This window comes from Kogia breviceps, chromosome 5 (assembly GCF_026419965.1).
Source record: "Kogia breviceps isolate mKogBre1 chromosome 5, mKogBre1 haplotype 1, whole genome shotgun sequence".
NCBI classification, from domain to species: Eukaryota; Metazoa; Chordata; class Mammalia; order Artiodactyla; family Physeteridae; genus Kogia; species Kogia breviceps.
Window position 1 is genome coordinate 55,821,691 of NC_081314.1, and position 19,850 is coordinate 55,841,540.

A 19,850-nucleotide genomic window follows, 5' to 3' on the forward strand; every position below is an offset into this window, starting at 1 on the left:
CCCCTGAATTGGCAGGTGGATTCTTAACCACTGTGCCACCAGGGAAGCCCTAACTGCTTACATTTTAAATCTTGGGACATTTTCTTTGCGTATGTTACTACCACAAAGGTAATTATCGTTCATTTTCAGCTCATCGTCTCCCTTTTCCTGATTTGGAGAAAAGAGACAGAGCTTAAAAAACAAATGATGCTACTTTTCAGTTTTGCTTGAGGCCAGCTGTGGTCTTGGCACAGAGACCAGGGTCTCGAAGGTGTGTCTTGTTGGATGGTTTAGGCCCTTCAGGGCCTGGGCAAATCTTGCCAGGATTTTTCTGGACTTTGGGAATCTGGAGTGAGAGTGTGTGTATGTGTGTGTGTGTGTGTGTGTGTGTGTGTGTGTCCAGAAGGAAGGTGTTACTGTTCCTTTCATGGAGTCAAAGGTCACTTTTTAACTTATTAGATCTTCCTGGATAGAATCTGTCCTTACGTGGAACTCTTATGCGGCTTTTAGGTTATATTATTTTTTTCCCCTGAAGATATCTGTTCGATATTCATAAATGCTGGCTCTAAGTGAGAATCTTCATTCATACATGAAACAGCTAAGAGTAAGACAAGCCTCACAGAATGTGGCAAGTGCGAAAAGCTCTGAAAGTGAAATGGGATCTCCTCTCCTAGCACAGCTTATATATCTCGATTGTCTGGGTATGGGATTTAACTTTTAAGAATACTGCAAATGTAACATTTCATCTTTGGTCAGTCAGTACTGCTCTCCTAGCAGAAGCTTTTGTGATGGACTCATACATGGCAGTGGCAGTGATTATTTAGTCGGGTGGCTGGTAGTATTTTATTTGAGGCATAAATTAGGAATTTGCCTCTAGAGGTCTTAGATGCTAACCATCTTCTGGTTAATCAGCCACCCAAAATTTACATTGCAAATGTAGCTTTCCTTTTGCTCTTCTAATGAGTTAGAAACAGTTAGATTTAGATTTATACCTTTAAGGAAAGATGTGTTATACTGTTTCAGTTGTCTTGTTGGGTAAAGCTTTCCCAGGATGCTGTGTTTAGCCTTTTTCTCAATTATGTTAATTCTACCTCTTGTTTTATTGTTTCTTTAGACTTGGGAAGAATGGTCACTTATTTTTCTTTAAGCCTTAATGAACTACCTTTGGTTATTTTGGGCTGCTTGGTTCCTATAGCACTAATAGATGTGAAAGAAATCTGATGAAGCAATAGTAGACTGAAGTATGCTCTTACGATTTGATTAACATGGTTCTATTTTAACATCTCGGGGCAAAAAAATCAATCAGTGGTTAAAAATCTTTGTTCTCTTTTTTCCTTCTCCTCTGACAAGACACAGATTACAGCATGACTTGTTTTAATGCTGACTTCAGAAAAGCAGGAAATGCTTACTGAGTGGACAAAAAATGGGGTTTGGACAGTGATGTTATATTTTACATTCTGTATTTAAGAGAAATTGTAACCTTAGTGTCTGCTTTGTGGCTAAAGAGAGAAAGAAGGAGGGAGGGAAGAGGGTTGGGGGAGGGTGGGAGGGGGGGAGAGGAGGGAGAGACAGATTGAGAGAGAGATATTCAGAGAAAGACAGACATACAGACTGATTGACCTGTATGATACAAAAGGCTAAGTGCCAGGGAGCCTTTGGGTGTCACTTATGCTCCTCAAGTCTGTGTGATGCATGGCTTGCTGCCGCCATCTCATTCATGACTCTGGTCAGGGACAGATCATTGGGCTGGTATGTGTGTCAAAACTTTATTTTTATCTCTCCTTTATTGACAGTGAAAACAGCAAGGTAGTCAGTCTGCTTCAGTATAATAAAATGCTTCCTTTTAAAACATCTTGGTGCCAAGTTGAATACGGTTTGCTCAAATAATGACTTTTGCTCTTACTAAGAAAAATTGATATTGGGACACAGGAGATTTGCCTGGTTTCTGAGGTAACTTGGTAGATTATAATCTGGTTGCCAAGGCAACACAGCAGCAGGGAAAATTACAGGAACTAAACATTTGAAGAGAGGTATTTTAATAGGATGTGTACAAGCCCTTTACCTATCATCTTTCTCCCTGAAGAAATGGGGTGGGGGTCAGGAATGGGCCTCCTGTGAGCAGAGAGGGGAAGGCATAAATGGTTTTCGGAGGCTGGATGCCTCCAGGCCTGGCATTCTTTGAATTGTGACCTAGTGTCAGTGACCGCTGAGGAACTGCTACAGACACTTTTCATGCAATATGATAAGCAGATGATGTGACAGAACCTGGAACATACTCCAATTCAGAAATCCCTTTTCTTGCTTGGGATTTTTCCCAATACTGGTGAATTGCACTTTTAGAACCAGAATTTAGGACACATTGTCTGACAATTATGAGTGAAGTGGAAGAGAGTATATAAACTAGGGATTGTCAAGGAATATCTGGGTCATAGTCTTAGTGTCCACTGATTTTTTTTTTCTGACTTAGTAATTCTACAGGTATATATTATAGGCTCATCCCTACAGGCTTAACAAAGTAGGTGGTTTCTGCGCTCCTACAGTGATGTTAGAATTGGTTTAAGGACTTTTAAAAAAACATGGATAATTTTCTTTATTGGAGTGTTTAATTCCATTGTAGTCGAGTTGTGTTCTATGTGTACATAAAAATAAAGTAAAATCAAAAATATTTTCATGTTAGGAATGACTTTAAAAACTCAGTTTCAAGAAAGCAATTGAAATGTCTTAATCACTCCATAGAGATCTGAAAGGATTTCCTTTTGAGTTCTTAAAATGACAAAGTGTGTTTACATTGGGGAGAATTTGAATACTTAAGACTGAAAGATTATTGACACAGTTGCTGTACAGGAAAAATAAATTGTCTTGAAATAACCGTTATATTTCAAGATAACAAGAAGCACTAGGGATGAAGCTTGTACTGCTTTGCCCTGAATGATCCTGTTTTCTCTAGTTAATGTATTTCCAGATTAAAAAAATTTTAATATCCCAGCAGTGTTTTTCCTGTGGTGAATTATTAATAGAAGCAAAATATATGGAAAGTAAAGGTTTAGTTTTTAAAGATGAAATGGTTTTGATCTTAATAAATAGTTTTAAAACGCAGATAAATTATGGTCCATACAGTAAATGAAGTTGACTTTTAAAGTTGCATATTATGAAAGCTTAATATCCAAGTTAAAATAATTGTTGCACTGGTTTTTCCCTATGTTTTATGACTTCATTCATTCAGTAAATATATTTCTTTCTTTCTTTTTTTTTTTTTTTTTTTTTGCGGTACGCGGGCCTCTTGCTGCTGTGGCCCCTCCCTCCGCGGAGCACAGGCTCCGGATGCGCAGGCTCAGCGGCCATGGCTCACGGGCCCAGCCGCTCTGCGGCATGGGGGATCCCCCCGGACCAGGGCACGAACCCGTGTCCCCTGCATTGGCAGGCGGCCTCTCAACCACTGTGCCACCAGGGAAGCCTCTCTTTTTTTAACATCTTTATTGGAGTATAATTGCTTTACAATGGTGTGCTAGTTTCTGCTTTATAACAAAGTGAATCAGCTATACATATACATATATCCCCATATCTCTTCCCTTCTGCATCTCCCACCCTCCCATACCTCTAGGTGGTCGCAAAGCATGGAGCTGTTCTCCCTGTGCTATGCGGCTGCTTCCCACTAGCTATCGGTTTTACATTTGGTAGTGTATATATTGTACGTGCCACTCTCTCACTTTGTCCCAGCATACCTTGTCCTCAAGTCCATTCTCTAGTAGGTCCGCGTCTTTATTCCCGTCCTGCCCCTAGGTTCTTCATGACTTTTTTTTTTTTTTTTTTAGATTCCATATATATGTGTTAGCATACGATATTTGTTTTTCTTTTTCTGACTTACTTCACTCTTTGACGGTCTCTAGGTCCATCCACCTCACGGCAGATAACTCAATTTTGTTTCCTTTTATGGCTGAGTAATATTCCATTGTACATATGTGCCACATCTTCTTTATCCATTCATCTGTTGATGGACACTTAGGTTGCTTCCATGTCCTGGCTATTGTAAATAGAGCTGCAATGAACATTTTGGTACATGACTCTTTTTAAATTACGGTTTTCTGAGGGTATATGCCCAGTAGTGGGATTGCTGGGTTCTATGGTAGTTCTATTTTTAGTTTTCTTAGGGAACCTCCATAGTGTTCTCCATAGTGGCTGTATCAATTTACTTTCCCACCAACAGTGCAAGAGGGTTCCCTTTTCTCCACACCCTCTCCAGCATTTATTGTTTGTAGACTTTTTTTTTTTTTTTTTGTGGTATGCGGGCCTCACTGTTGTGGCCTCTCCCGTTGTGGAGCACAGGCTCCGGACGCTCAGGCTCAGCGGCCATGGCTCACGGGCCCAGCCGCTCCGCGGCATGTGGGATCTTCCCAGACCGGGGCACGAACCCGTGTCCCCTGCATCGGCAGGCGGATTCTCAACCACTGCGCCACCAGGGAAGCCCCTGTTTGTAGACTTTTTGATGAAGGCTGTTGTGACCGGTATGAGATGATACCTCATTGTAGTTTTGATTTGCATTTCTCTAATTATTAGTGATGTTGAGCATTATTTCATGTGTCTGTTGGAAATCTGTATATCTTCTTTGGGGAAATGTCTATTTAGGTCTTCTGCCCATTTTTAGATTTGGTTATTTGTTTTTTTTGATATTGAGCTGCATGAGCTGCTTGTAAATTTTGGAGATTAATCCTATGTCAGTTGCTCCATTTGCAAATATTTTCTCCCATTCTGAGGGTTGTCTTTTCATCTTGTTTATGTTTTTCCTTTGCTGTGGAAAAGTTTTAAGTTTCATTAGGTCCCATTTGTTTATTTTTGTTTTTATTTCCATTTCTCTAGGAGGTGGGTCAAAAAGGATCTTGCTGTGATTTATGTCATAGAGTGTTCTGCCTATGTTTTCCTCTAAGAGTTTGATAGTGTCTGGCCTTAAATTTAGGTGTTTAATCCATTTTGATTCATTTTTGTGAATGGTGTTAGGGAGTGTTCTAATTTCATTCTTTTACGTGTAGCTGTCCACTTTTCCCAGCAGCAATTATTGAAGAGGCTGTCTTTTCTCCACTGTATATTCTTGCCTCCTTTCTCAAAGATAAGGTGACCATCTGTGCATGAGTTATCTCTGGGCTTTCTATCCTGTTCCATTGATCTATATTTCTGTTTCTGTGCCAGTACCATACTGTCTTGATTACTGTAGCTTTGTAATATACTCTGAAGTCAGGGAGCCTGATTCCTCCAGCTCTGTTTTTCTTTCTCAAGATTACTTTGGATATTCAGGGTCTTTTGTGTTTCCATACAAATTGTGAAATTTTTTGATCTACTTCTGTGAAAAATGCCAGTGGTAGTTTCATAGGGATTGCATTGAATCTGTAGATTGCTTTGGGTAGTAGAGTCATTTTCACAGTGTTGATTCTTCCAATGCAAGAACATGGTATATCTGCCCATCTATTTGAATCATCTTTCATTTCTTTCATCAGTGTCTTATAATTTTCTTCATACAGGTCTTTTGTCTCCTTAGGTAGGTTTATTCCTAGATATTTAATTCTTTTTGTTGCAGTGGTAAATGGGAGTGTTTTCTTAATTTCACTTTCAGATTTTTCATCATTAGTGTAGAGGAATGCAAGAGATTTCTGTGCATTAGTTTTGTATCCTGCTACTTTACCAAATTCATTGATTAGCTCTAGTAGTTGTCTCGTGGCATCTTTAGGATTATCTATGTATAGTATCATGTCATCTGCAAACAGTGACAGTTTTACTTCTTCTTTTCCAATTTAGATTCCTTTTATTTATTTCTCTTCTCTGATTGCTGTGGCTAAAACTTCCAAAACTACGTTGAATAAGAGTGGTGAGAGTGGGCAACCTTGTCTTGTTCCTGATCTTAGTGGAAATGGTATCAGTTTTTCACCATTGAGGACGATGTTGGCTGTGGGTTTGTCACATATGGACTTTATCATGTTGAGGAAAGTTCCCTCTGTGCCTACCTTCTGGAGGGCTTTTATCATAAATGGGTGTTGAATTTTGTCAAAAGCTTTCTCTGCATCTATTGAGATGATCATATGGTTTTTCTCCTTCAGTTTGTTAATGTGGTGGGTCAGATTGATTGATTTGTGTATGTTGAAGAATCCTTGCATTCCTGGGATAAATCCCACTTGACCATAGTGTATGATCCTTTTATTGTGCTGTTGGATTCTGTTTGCTAGTGTTTTGTTGAGGATTTTTGCATCTATGTTCATCAGTGATATTGGCCTGTAGTTTTCTTTCTTTGTGACATCTTTGTATGGTTTTGGTATCAGGGTGATGTGGCCTCGCAGAATGAGTTTGGGAGTGTTCCTCCCTCTTCTATATTTTGGAAGAGTTAGAGAAGAATAGGTATTAGCTCTTCTATAAATGTTTGATAGTGTTTGCCTGTGAAGCCATCTGGTCCTGGGCTTTTGTTTGTTGCAAGATTTTTAATCACAGTTTTATTTTCAGTGCTTGTGATTGGTCTGTTCATATTTTCTATATTTTCCTGGTTCAGTCTTGGAAGGTTGTGCATTTCTAAAAACTTGTCTGTTTCTTCCAGGTTGTCCATTTTATTGGCATATAGTTGCTTGTAGTAATCTCTCATGATCCTTTGTATTTCTGCAGTGTCACTTGTTACTTCTCCTTTTTCGTTTCTAATTCTATTGATTTGAGTCTTCTCCCTTTTTTGCTTGATGAGTCTGGCTATGGTTTATCAATTTTGTTTATCTTCCCAAAGAAGCAGCTTTTAGTTTTATTGATCTTTGCTATCGTTTCCTTCATTTCTTTCTGATCTGATCTTTTTTTTTTTTTTGATCTGATCTTTATGATTTCTTTCCTTCTGCTAACTTTGGGGTTTTTTTGTTCTTCTTTCTCTAATTGCATTAAGTGTAAGGTGAGGTTGTTTATTCGAGATGTTTCTTGTTTCCTAAGTTAGGGATTGTATTGCTATAAACTTCCCTCTTAGGACTGCTTTTGCTGCATCCCATAGGTTTTGGGTCATCGTGTTTTCATTGTCATTTGTTTCTAGGTATTTTTTCATTTCCTCTTTGATTTTTTCAGTGATCTCTTGGTTATTAAGTAATGTGTTGTTTAGCCTCCATGTGTGTGTATTTCTTACAGATCTTTTCCTGTAATTGATATCTAGCCTCATAGTGTTGTGGTCAGAAAAGATACTTGATAGGACTTCAGTTTTCTTAAATTTACCATGGCTTGATTTGTGACCCAAGAGATGATCTATCCTGGAGAATGTTCCATGAGCACATGACAAAAATGTGTATTCTGTTGTTTTAGGATGGAATGTCCTATAAATATCAATTAAGTCCATCTTGTTTAATGTATCATTTAAAGCTTGTGTTTCCTTATTTATTATCATTTTGGATGATCTGTCCATTGGTGAAAGTGGGGTGTTAAAGTCCCCTACTATGATTGTGTTACTGTCGATTTCCCCTTTTATGGCTGTTAGCATTTGCCTTATGTACTGAGGTGCTCCTACGTTGGGTGCATAAATATTTACAATTGTTATATCTTCTTGGATTGATCCCTTGATCATTATGTAGTGTCCTTTTTTGTCTCTTGTAATAGTCTTTGTTTTAAAGTCTATTTTGTCTGATATGAGAATTGCTACTCCAGCTTTCTTTTGATTTCCATTTGCATGGAATATATTTTTCCATCCCCTCACTTTCTGTATGTCTCCCTAGGTCTGAAGTGGGTCTCTTGTAGACAGTATATATACAGGTCTTGTTTTTGTATCCATTCAGCCAATCTATGTCTTTTGGTTGGAGCATTTAATCCATTTACATTTAAGGTAATTATCAGTATGTATGTTCCTATTATCATTTTCTTAATTCTTTTGGGTTTATTATTGTAGGTCTTTTCCTTCTCTTCTGTTTACTGCCTAGAGAAGTTCCTTTAGCATTTGCTGTAAAGCTGGTTTGATGGTGCTCAATTCTCTTAGCTTTTGCTCCTCTGTAAAGGTTTTATTTTCTCCATCATATCTGAATGAGATCCTTGCTGGGTAGAGTAATCTTGGTTGTAGGTTTTTCTCCTTCATCACTTTAAATATGTCCTGCCACTCCCTTCTGGCTTGTAGAATTTCTGCTGAAAGATCAGATGTTAACCTTATGGGGATTCCCTTGTGTGTTATTTGTTGTTTTTCCCTTGCTGCTTTTAATATTTGTTCTTTGTATTTAATTTTTGGTAGTTTGATTAGTATGTGTCTTGGCATGTTTCTCCTTGGATTTAATCTTGTATGGAACTCTCTGTGCTTCCTGGACTTGATTAACTATTTCCTTTCCCATATTAGGGAAGTTTGCAGCTGTAATCTCTTCAAATATTTTCTCAGTCCCTTTCTTTTTCTCCTCCTCCTCTGGGACCCCTATAATTCGAATGGTGGTACATTTAATGTTGTCCCAGAGTTCTCTGACACTGTCCTCAATTCTTTTCCTTCTTTTTTCTTTATTCTGCTCTGCAGTAGTTATTTCCACTATTTTATCTTCCAGGTCACTTATCTGTTCTTCTGCCTAAGTTATTATGCTATTGATCCCTTCTAGAGAATTTTAAATTTCATTTATTGTGTTGTTCATCACCGTTTGTTTGCTCTTTAGTTCTTCTAGGTCCTTGTTGAACGTTTCTTGTATTTTCTCCATTCTATTTCCAAGATATTTGATCATCTTTACTATCATTATTCTGAATTCTTTTTCAGGTAGACTGCCTGTTTTCCCTTCATTTGTTAGGTCTGTTGGGTGTTTGCCTTTCTCCTTCATCTGCTGTGTGTTCTTCTGTCTTCTCATTTTGCTTACCTTACTGTGTTTGGGGTCTCCTTTTTGCAGACTGCAGGTTCGTAGTTTCCGTTGTTTTTGGTGTTTGTCCCCAGTGGGTAAGGTTTATTCAGTGGGTTATGTAGGCTTCCTGGTGGAGGGGACTGGTGCCTGTGTTCTGGTGGATGAGGCTGGATCTTGTCTTTCTCGTGGTCAGGTCCACGTCTGGTGGTGTGTTTTGGCCTTTCTGTGGCCTTAGTATTATCTTAGGCAGCCTCTGTGCTACTAGATGGGGTTGTGTTCCTGTCTTGCTAGTTGTTTGGCATAGGGTTTCCAGCACTGTAGCTTGCTGGTCGTTGAGTGGAGCTGGATCTTGATATTGAGATGGAGATCTCTGGGAGATTTTTGCCATTTGATATTACATGGAGCTGGGAGATCTCTTGTGGACCAATGTTCTGAACTTGGCTCTCCCACCATAGTGGCACAGCCCTGACGCCTGGTTTGAGCACCAAGAGCGTTTCATCTACACGGCTCAGAATAAAAGGGAGAAAAGAAAGAAAGAAAGAAGTTAAAATGAAATAAAATAAAATAAAATAGTAAAGTAAAATTTAAAAAGTTGTTAAAATAGGGGCTTCCCTGGTGGCGCAGTGGTTGAGAGTCCGCCTGCCGATGCAGGGGACGCGGGTTCGTGCCCCAGTCCAGGAGGATCCCACGTGCCGTGGAGCGGCTGGGCCCATGAGCCATGGCCGCTGAGCCTGTTCGTCCGGAGCCTGTGCTCCGCAACGGGAGAGGCCACGTACCGCAAAAAAAAAAAAAAAAAAAAAAAAGTTATTAAAATAAAAAATATTAAGAAAAAAATTTTTTAAGTAAAAAAATAAAATAACAGACAGACAGAACCCTAGGAGAAATGGGAAAAGCAAAGCTATACCGACAAAATCCCACACAGAAGCATACACATACACAGTCACAAAAAGAGAAAAAGGGAAAAAATATATATATATCGTTGTTCCCAAAGTCCACATCCTCAATTTGGGATGATTTGTTGTCTATTCAGGTATTCCACAGATGCAGAGTATATCAATTTGATCGTGGAGATTTCATCTGCTGCTCCTGAGGCTGCTGGAAGAGATTTCCCTTTCTCTTTATTGTTCACACAGCTCCCGGGGTTCAGCTTTGGATTTGGCCCTGCCTCTGCGTGTAGGTCGCCTGAGGGCATCTGTTCTTTGCTCAGACAGGATGGGATTTAAGGAGCCGCTGATTCGGGGGCTCTGGCTCACTCAGGCCAGGGAGAGGGAGGGGTACGGATGCAGGGTGAGTCTGTGGCGGCAGAGGCCGGTGTGACGTTGCACCAGCTTGAGGCACCGTGCGTTCCCCCGGGGAAGTTGTCCCTGGATCACGGGACCCTGGCAGTGGCAGGCTGCACAGGCTCCCAGGAGGGGAGGTGTGGATAGTGACCAATGCTTGCACACAGGCTTCTTGGTGGCTGCAGCAGCAGCCTTAGCATCTCATGCCCATCTCTGTGGTTTGTGCTGATAGCCGCAGCTTGCGCCAGTCTCTGGATCTCCTTTAAGCGGCACTCTTAAACTCATCTCCTCGTGCACCAGGAAACAAAGAGGCAAGAAAAAGTCTCTTGCCTCTTCGGCAGCTCGAGACCTTTTACCGGACTCCCTCTTGGCTAGCTGTGATGCACTAGTCCCTTCAGGCTGTATTCATGCAGCCAAACCCAGTCCTCTCCCTGGGATCCGACTGAAGCCCCAGTCCCTGCCCAACCCGGCGGGTGAGCAGACAAGCCTCTCAGGCTGCTGAGTGCTGGTTGGCACTGATCCTCAGTGTGGGAATCTCTCCGCTTTGCCCTCCGTACTCCTGTTGCTGCGCTCTCCTTAGTGGCTCTGAAGCTTCCTCCTTCAGCTACCCGTAGTCTCCGCCCGTGAAAGGGCTTCCTAGTGTGTGGAAACCTTTCCTCCTTCACAGCTCCCTCCCACTGGTGCAGGTCCCATCCCTATTTTTTTGTCTCTATTTTTTCTTTTTTCTTTTGCTCTACCCAGGTACGTCGGCAGTTTCTTGCCTTTTGGGAGGTCTGAGGTCTTGTGCCAGCATTCAGTAGGTGTTCTGTAGGAGTTGTTCCACATGCAGATGTATTTCTGATGTATTTGTAGGGAGGAAGGTGATCTCTGCATCTGACTCTTCTGCCATCTTGAAGCTCCTCCCCTGCTTGTAGATTTTCTGATGATGCCCATTCTAACTGGTGTGAGGTGATACCTCATTGTAGTTTTGATTTGCATTTCTCTAATAATTAGTGATGTTGAGTAGCTTTTCATGTGCTTCTTGGCCATCTGTATGTCTTCTTTGGAGAAATGTCTATTTAGGTCTTCTGTGCATTTTGGATTGGGTTGTTTCTTTAATATTGAGCTGCAAGAGCTGTTTATATATTTTGGAGATTAATCCTTTGTCCATTGATTCATTTGCAAATATCTTCTCCCATTCTGCGGGTTGTCTTTTCGTCTTGTTTATGGTTTCCTTTGCTGTGCAAAAGTTTTGAAGTTTCATTAAGTCCCATTTGTTTATTTTTATTTTTATTTCCGTTACTCTAGGAGGTGGATCAAAAAATATCTTGCTGTGATTTATGTCAAAGAGTGTTCTTCTTATGTTTTCCTCTAAGAGTTTTATAGTGTCTGGTCTTACATTTAGGTCTCTAATCAATTTAGAATTTATTTTTGTGTATGGTGTTAGAGAGTGTTCTAATTTCATTCTTTCACATGTAGCTGTCCAGTATTCCCAGCACCACTTATTGAAGAGACCTTCTCTTCTCAATTGTATATCCTTGCCTCCTTTGTCATAGATTAGTTGACCATAGGTACATGGGTGTATCTCTGGGCTTTCTATATTGTTCCATTTATCTGTGTTTCTGTTTTTGTGCCCATAACATACTGTCTTGATTACTGTAGCTTTGTAATATAGTCTGAAGTCAGGGAGTCTGATTCCTCCAGCTCTGTTTTTTTTCCCCTTAAGACTACTTTGGCTATTTGGGTTCTTTTATGTCTCCATAGAAATTTTAAGATTTTTTGTTCTAGTTCCGTAAAAACTGCCATTGGTAATTCGACACAGATTGAATTGAATCTGTAGATTGCTTTGGGTAGTATAGACATTTTCACAGTATTGATTCTTCCAATCCAGGAACATGGTCTATCTCTCCATCTGTTGGTATCACATTTAATTCCTTTCATCAGAGTCTTATAGTTTTCTGCATACAGGCCTTTTGTCTCCCTAGGTAGGTTTATTCCTAGGTATTTTATTCTTTTCGTTGCAATGGTAAATGGGAGTGTTTCCTTAATTTGTCTTTCAGATTGTTCATCATTAGTGTATAGGAGTGCAAGAGATTTCTGTGTATTAATTTTGTATCCTGCAACTTTACCAAATGCATTGATTAGCTCTAGTAGTTGTCTCGTGGCATCTTTAGGATTATCTATGTATAGTGTCATGTTATCTGCAAACAGTGATAGTTTTACTTCTTGTTTTCCAATTTGTATTCCTTTTATTTCTTTTTCTTCTCTGATATCCGTGGCTAGGACTTACAAAACTATGTTGAATAAGAGTGGTGAGAGTGGACATCCCTGTCTTGTTCCTGATCTTAGAGGAAATGCTTTCAGTTTTTCACCATTGAGAATGATGTTGGCTGTGAGTTTCTTGTATATGGCCTTTATTATGTTGAGGTACGTTCCCTCTATGCCCACTTTCTGGAGAGTTTTTATCACAAATTGGTGTTGAATTTTGTCAAAAGCTTTTTCTGCATCTATTGAGATGATCATACGGTTTTTATTCTTCATTTTGTTAATATGTTGTGTCACATTGATTGATTTGTGTGTATTGAAGAATCCTTGCATCGCTGTGATAAATCCCACTTGATCATGGTGTATGATCCTTTTAATGTGTTGTTGGATTCTGTTTGCTAGTATTTTGTTGAGGATTTTTGCATCTATATTCATCAGTGATGTTAGTCTGTAATTTTTTTTTGTTAAGTAAATTTATTTATTTATTTATTTATTTATGGCTGCGTTGGGTCTTCGTTGCTGTGCGCGGGCTTTCTCTAGTTGTGGAGAGCGGGAGCTCCTCTTCATTGCAGTGTACGGCCTTCTCATTGCAGTGGCTTCTCTTGTTGCAGAGCATGGGCTCTAGGTATGCAGGCCTCAGTAGTTGTGGCACACGGGTTTAGTAGTTGTGGCTCGCAGTCTCTAGAGTGCAGGCTCAGTAGTTGTGGCGTATGGGCTTAGTTGCTCTGTGGCATGTGGGACCTTCCCGGACCAGGGCTTGAACCCGTGTCCCCTGCATTGACAGGCGGACTCTTAACCACTGTGCCACCAGGTAAACCCCAGTAATTTTCTTTTTTTTAGTATCTTTGTCTGTTTTTGGTATCAGGTGATGGTGGCCTCATAGGATGAGTTTGGGAGTGTTCCTTCCTCTGCAGTTTTTTAGAAGAGTTTGAGAAGGATGTGTGTTAGCTCTTCTCTAAATGTTTGATAGAATTCGCCTGTGAAGCCATCTGGTCCTGGGCTTTTCTTTGTTGTAAGATTTTTAATCACAGTTTCAATTTCAGTGCTTGTGACTGGTCTGTTCATATTTTCTATTTCTTCCTGATTCAGTCTTGGCAGCTTGTGCATTTCTAAGAATTTGTCCATTTGTTCCAGGTTGTCCATTTTATTGGCATAGAGTTGCTTGTGGTAGTCTCTCAGCATGCTTTGTATTTCTGTGGTGTCTGTCGTAACTTCTCCTTTTTCATTTCTAGTTTTATTGATTTGAGTGCTCTTCCTCTTTGTCTTGATGAGCCTGGCTAATGATTTATCAATCTTGTTTATCTTCTCAAAGAACCAGCTTTTATTTTATTAATTTTTGCTATTGTTTTCTTTGTTTCTCTTTCATTTGTTTCTGTTTTGATCTTTATGATTTCTTTCCTTCTGCTAACCTTTGGTTTTGTTTGTTCTTCTTTTTGTAGTTCCTTTAGTTGTAAGGTTAGATTGTTTATTTGAGATTTTTCTTGTTTCTTGAGGTAGGCCTGTATAGCTATAAACTTCCCTCTAAAAACGCTTTTGCTGCATCCCATACGTTTTGGATTGTCTCGTTTTTATTGCTGTTTGTCTCTAAGTATTTTTTGATTTCCTCTTTGATTTTTTCAGTGATTGCTTGGTTATTTAGTAACATATTGTTTAGCTTCCATGTGTTTGTGTTTTTTCCGTTGTTTTCCCTGTAATTGATTTCTAATCTCATAGCATTGTGGTCAGAAAAGATGCTTGATATGATTTCAGTTTTCTTAACTTTACTGAGGCTTGATTTGTGACCCAAGATGTGATCTATCCTGGAGAATGTTCTGTGTGCACTTGAGAAGAAGGTGTAATATGCTGGTTTTGGATGGAATGTCCTATAAATATCAATTAAATCTATCTGGTCTACTGTGTCATTTAAAGCTTTTGTTTCCTTATTAATTTTCTGTCTGGATGATCTGTCCATTGCTGTAAGTGAGGTGTTAAAATCCCCCACTATTGTTGTATTACTGTCGATTTCCTCTTTTATAGCTGTTAGCAGTTGCATTATGTATTGAGGTGCTCCTATGTTGGGTGCATATATTTATAATTGTTATATCTTTTTCTTGCGTTGATCTATCGATCATTATGTAGTGTTGTTCCTTCTCTTTTGTAACATTCTTTATTTTAAAGTCTGTTCTGGGCTTCCCTGGTGGCGCAGTGGTTGAGAATCCGCCTGCCGATGCAGGGGATACGGGTTCATGCCCCGGTCCGGGAAGATCCCACATGCCGCGGAGCGGCTGGGCCCGTGAGCCATGGCCGCTGAGCCTGCACGTCCGGAGCCTGTGCCCCGCAACAGGAGAGGCCACAACAGTGAGAGGCCCGCGTACCACAAAAAAAAAAAAATAAATAAAGTCTGTTCTATCTGATACGATTATTGCTACTCCAGCTTTCTTTTGATTTCCATTTGCATGGAATATATTTTTCCATCCCCTCACTTTCAGTCTGTATGTGTCCCTAGGTCTGAAGTGGATCTCTTTTAGACAGCATATATATGGGTCTTGTGTTTGTATCCATTCAGCAAGCCTGTGTCTTTTGGTTGGAGCATTTAATCCATTCATGTTTAAGGTAATTATTGATATGTATGTTCCTATTACCATTTTCTTAATCGTTTTGGGTTTTTTTTTTTTGTGGTATGCAGGCCTCTTACTGTTGTGGCCTCTTCTGTTGTGGAGCACAGGCTCCGGACGCACAGGCTCAGTGGCCATGGCTCACGGGCTCAGCCGCTCCATGGCATGTGGGATCTTCCCGGACCGTGGCATGAACCCGTGTCCCCTGCATTGGCAGGCGGATTCTCAACCACTGTGCCACCAGGGAAGCCCTTGGGTTTGTTTTTGTAGGTCCTTTTCTTCTCTTGTGTTTCCCACTTAGAGTAGTTCCTTTAGCATTTGTTATAGATCTGGTTTGGTGGTGTGAATTTTCTTAGCTTTTGCTTTTCTGTAAAGCTTTTGATTTCTTCATCAAATCTGAATGAGATCCTTGCCGAGTAGAGTAATCTTGGTTGTAGGTTTTTCCCTTTCATCACTTTAAGTATACCATGCCACTCCCTTCTGGCCTGTAGAGTTTCTACTGAGAAATCAGCTGTTAACCTTATGGGAGTTCCCTTGTATGTTTTTTGTCATTTTTCTCTTGCTGCTTTCAGTAATTTTTCGTTTCATCTATCATTTTTGCCAATTTGATTACTATGTGCCTCGCCGTGTTTCTCTTTGGGTTTATCCTGTATGGGACTCTCTGTGCTTCCTGGACTTGGATGGCTCTTTCCTTTCCCATGTTAGGGTAGTTTTCAACTTTAATCTCTTCAAATATTTTCTCAAGTTCTTTCTCTCTCTCTTCTCCCTCTGGGACCTGTATAATGCAAATGTTCTTGCGTTTAATGTTGTCCCCGTGGTCTCTTAGGCTGTCTTCATTTCTTTTCATTCTTTTTTTTTTTTTTTTTTTTCCCCTTTTGTAGCAGTGAATTCCACCATTCTGTCTTCCAGGTCACTTATCCGTTCTTCTGCCTTAGTTATTCTGCTTTTGATTTCTTCTAGTGTATTTTTCATTTTAACTTTTGTATTCATCTCTGTTTGTTCTTTAATTCTTGTAGGTCTTTGTTAAACATTTCTTGCATCTTCTCGATCTTTGCCTCCATTCGTTTTCTGAGGTCCTGGATCATCTTCACTGTCATTATTTTGAATTCTTTTACTGGAAGGTTGCCTATCTCCACTTAATGTAGTTGTTTTTCTGGGGTTTTATCTTGTTCCTTCATCTGGTACATAGCCTTCTGCGCTTTCATCTTGTCTGTCTTTCTATGAATGTGGTTTTTGTTCCGCAGGCTGCAGTATTGTAGTTCCTGCTTCTGTTGTCTGCCCTCTGGTGGATGAGGCTATCTAAGAGGCTTGTGCAAGTTTCCTGATGGGAGGGACTGGTAGTGGGTAGAGCTGCGTGTTGCTCTGGTGGGCAGAGTTCAGTAAAACTTTAATCTGCTTTTCTGCTGATGGGTGGGGCTGTGTCCCCTCCCTGTTGGTTGTTTGGTCTGAGGCGGCCCAACACTGGAGCCTACCGCGGCTCTTTGGTGGGGCTAATGGCAGACTCTGTGAGGGGTCACGCCAAGGAGTACTTCCCAGAACTTCTGCTGCCAGTGTCCTTGTCCTCACGGTGAGACAGAGCCACTCCCTGCCTCTGCAGGAGACCCCCCAACACTAGCAGTTAGGTCTGGTTCAGTCTCCTCTGTGGTCACTGCTCCTTCCCCTGGTCCCGATGCACACACTGCTTTGTGTGTGCCCTCCAAGAGTGGAGTCTCTGTTTCCCCCAGTCCTGTTGAAGTCTAGCAGTCAAATCCCCCTAGCCTTTAAAGTCTGATTGTCTAGGAATTCTTCTTCCTGTTGTCGGACCCCCAGGTTGGGAAGCCTGATGTGGGGCTCAGAACTTTCACTCCAGTGGGTGGACTTTTGTGGTATAAGTGTTCTCCAGTTTGTGAGTCACCCACCCAGCAGTTATGGGATTTGATTTTATTGTGAATGCGCCCCTCCTACCATCTCATTGTGGCTTCTCCTTTGTCTTTGGATGTGGGGTATCTCTTTTGGTGAGTTCCAGTGTCTTCCTGTCGATGATTGTTCAGCAGTTAGTTGTGATTCCAGTGTTCTCACAAGAGGGAGTGAGAGCATGTCCTTCTACTCTGCCATCTTGAACCAATCTGCCCAGTAATTATATTTCTTGAGCACTTATTCTATATCAGATCTTGCCCTTACAGAGCCTAGATTAAAGGAAAGACAGACACAAAAACAATTTCTTAGTTAATTAATTGCAATTTAAATTGTAGGAAGGAGTAGAGTTTTGTTTGTTTGTTTTTTGAGTTCACATAGTGCAAGACCTGGCCTGTCGTGAGAGTCAAATACCACTTCTTAATCTGGCAAGGATGAATGGCGTTAGCTGGTTGAGGAAGGAATAAGGTGGGCAGAGATGAAGGAGTGCAGAGAGAGCATTGCAGACAGAGGGAACAGTATGCTTGATGGTTTAGAGGCAGGGAGGACCAAGGCTTGCTCTAAGAAGTGTAAGATGAATGTGACACTGACATCCTTCCAGTTTCTAGAAATATATAGTCATTATTTTAATAGTGTTAATCTCACACATGGTAATTTTTAACTACAGTTTTTTAAGCTTTGTTATGTCCTTTAATTTATATTTAGATATAAATTAGTGATTTTTTAAAACTTTTGTTATCTAAAGGAACTAAATGAGATTAGAACTTAAAACTGAGGTTCTTAAAAGAACATACTTTGCCATGGCATCTGTGGTTTAGTCTTTCAGAAGTTGTCTTCTGATAACTAAGTATCTGTTATATGACTAAAACACTGGCATTTAGGTAATAGATTCAAAATTTGAGTGTTTGATGGGTCTTATTTGTAATATTTTATACTGTTCATTGTTATTTCCAGGTTCTATACATGCTTTTTTTTTTCCCCAAAACACATTTTTCTTATAAATTGCTTTCTATTGTTACACAGTAGACTCAGGTCAGTAATAGATACTTGGGAATGGTATGCAACAGTGTTAGGTCAGAAACTCATTTCTCTGTTCAATTTTCCTTTGTAAGTTATAGTTTCTGGTCCTTTTTCTTATTTAATTGTTGTTTCTGTTTTAGTGAAAGAAAAAAAGGAATTGTCTGAAAGAAAAAGTATCTTAACATTGGGATTTTTTTTTTAGTTATATAGCATAAGCAACACAGGAGAATTCACTTAGCTAAATTCAAATGCATGAACTTACCCCCCTCAAATTTGAACCAGATCTAAGACATATCCTAAGTTTTGTGTTTATACAAGATTCTGTGCCACATACTTCTTGTCTAGTACAAAAATTTAGGTAATGAAACCATTGAAGAGAAATCCCCAGATGTTCTAGTATTAAATTGAAATTACTGTGTTATTTTGGCAGGTTATTCTCGTTCAAGTTAATCCAGGTGAGACTTTTACAATAAGAGCGGAGGATGGAACACTTCAGTGCATTCAAGGTAAGGAAGTTTTTTGTAAGCTTTCTAATCAAAGAAGTTTTCCTTTATTTATTATTTTATGGAAGTAGAGTTTATCTCTGAGTCTGCAAGTGATTTTCTAGAAGTAAAATTTATCTTGGTTTTTTTTTTTTTTTTTTTTTTTTGCTTTAATTAGGGGCTCCTTAATGCTGCTCTGGGCCTGTGATATATAAATGACAAAGTTAAATATCCTGAGTATTCTATTGACTTTTAAGTGAATTAAATAAACTTGGGAAAGCTTGCATTGTTTTCATATATTATGGAACTTGGTAGTCCTGAAAAATGCAGAGATTTTAAAGAGAGCTTAAAATTCCAGATGAGAACAGCAAGTACTTTTTCAAATTAGGTAAAAGTTTCAAATACATATTGTGATGCTATCCAAATGATGCTTTTAGAGGTAAAAATATGTATTAAATATCTGTTATTTATTACTGAGTACCAAATCACTCAAATTTAGTAGCTTAAAACAGTTCTTGTTTACCGTTTCTGTGGGTCAGGAATTTAGGCACAGCTTAGCTTTGTCCTATGGCTCTGGGCCTCTCAAAATGCTGAAATCCAGGTGTGGGCTAGTTAGAGCTGCATTCACTGTAAGGCATGTCTGAGTGTTAGTCTGTTTCCAGGCTCACCTAAATGATTGTTGGCAGGATTTAGTTTTTTTTGTGGGCTAGTGGCAGGCAGCTTCCCTCTGTTCCTTGCTAAGTGGCCTCTCCATGGGGGTGCTTACATTATGGCAGTTTCATTGGAGCAGCAACTAAAGGGCAAGAGGGAGTGGTATGTCCAGCCCACTCCAGAAAGGGGATTACACAGAGTATGAATACCAACAGCCAACTTTTAGAAAGCTGCCCACCACCGTCCACCCTTGGCCCTCAGTAATTCATGTCTCTCCCATATGCAAGATACCCCCTCCTAAGATCTCCAGAAGTCTTATTCCAGTACAGCATCAGCTCAGAGTCCAGAATCTTGTTATCTAAATAAGCTCCAGGAGGGAGTAGGTGAGGCTCCTTGGGTGTAGTTCTTTAAGTATTGCTCCTAGGGCATTTCAGTTAATTTCTAGTTTGTGTAATACTGGTGCCTCTTCTCTATAGTTCACTAAGGAAAGAAAGACACCTAAGTACTCTGATCCATATGGGGTTCTGTGTAGGAAGATCAATCCAGATATGGAGTTAGTCTATAAATACTGCTGTGTTGGAGGGCACTGTGTGGCAGCTCTTTTTGGCAGTGATTGGGATTATGGGGCAAATGGTAAATTGGCCTGTAATTGAGTTCAATACTAGGTTATTGATTAGACTGGAATCTGACCAGAGGTCTTATTTTAATACTTGGGCTTGCTCACCAATATATAAAGAAAATGAAGGGAAATGCCCTTTAGTTTTAGTTTTCCATAATAAGCTGCATGGAAAAAGTTGATCTTCCTATTGTTTTGCATAATAGCAGAGTGTGCTGCTGTGTCGTTTCATTACTTGTTTTTGTAAGTATAAGAACAAAAATTTAGGGAAAAAAAAAACCTCATTAGGCTAGAATCCT

At 39.9% G+C, this 19,850-nt stretch overlaps 1 protein-coding gene across 4 annotated transcripts in view; it reads left to right on the forward strand.

Moving 5' to 3' along the window:
• The window catches only part of FNDC3B (fibronectin type III domain containing 3B), a 357,724-nt gene that overhangs the window by 87,906 nt on the left and 249,968 nt on the right, over window positions 1-19,850 (forward strand). For all 4 annotated transcript variants that reach the window (XM_059065627.2, XM_067034020.1, XM_067034019.1 and 1 more), the window contains one exon: window positions 18,233-18,308. In XM_059065627.2, the coding sequence (XP_058921610.1) occupies window positions 18,233-18,308 (76 nt within the window). The remainder of the gene's footprint in view (window positions 1-18,232; window positions 18,309-19,850) is intronic.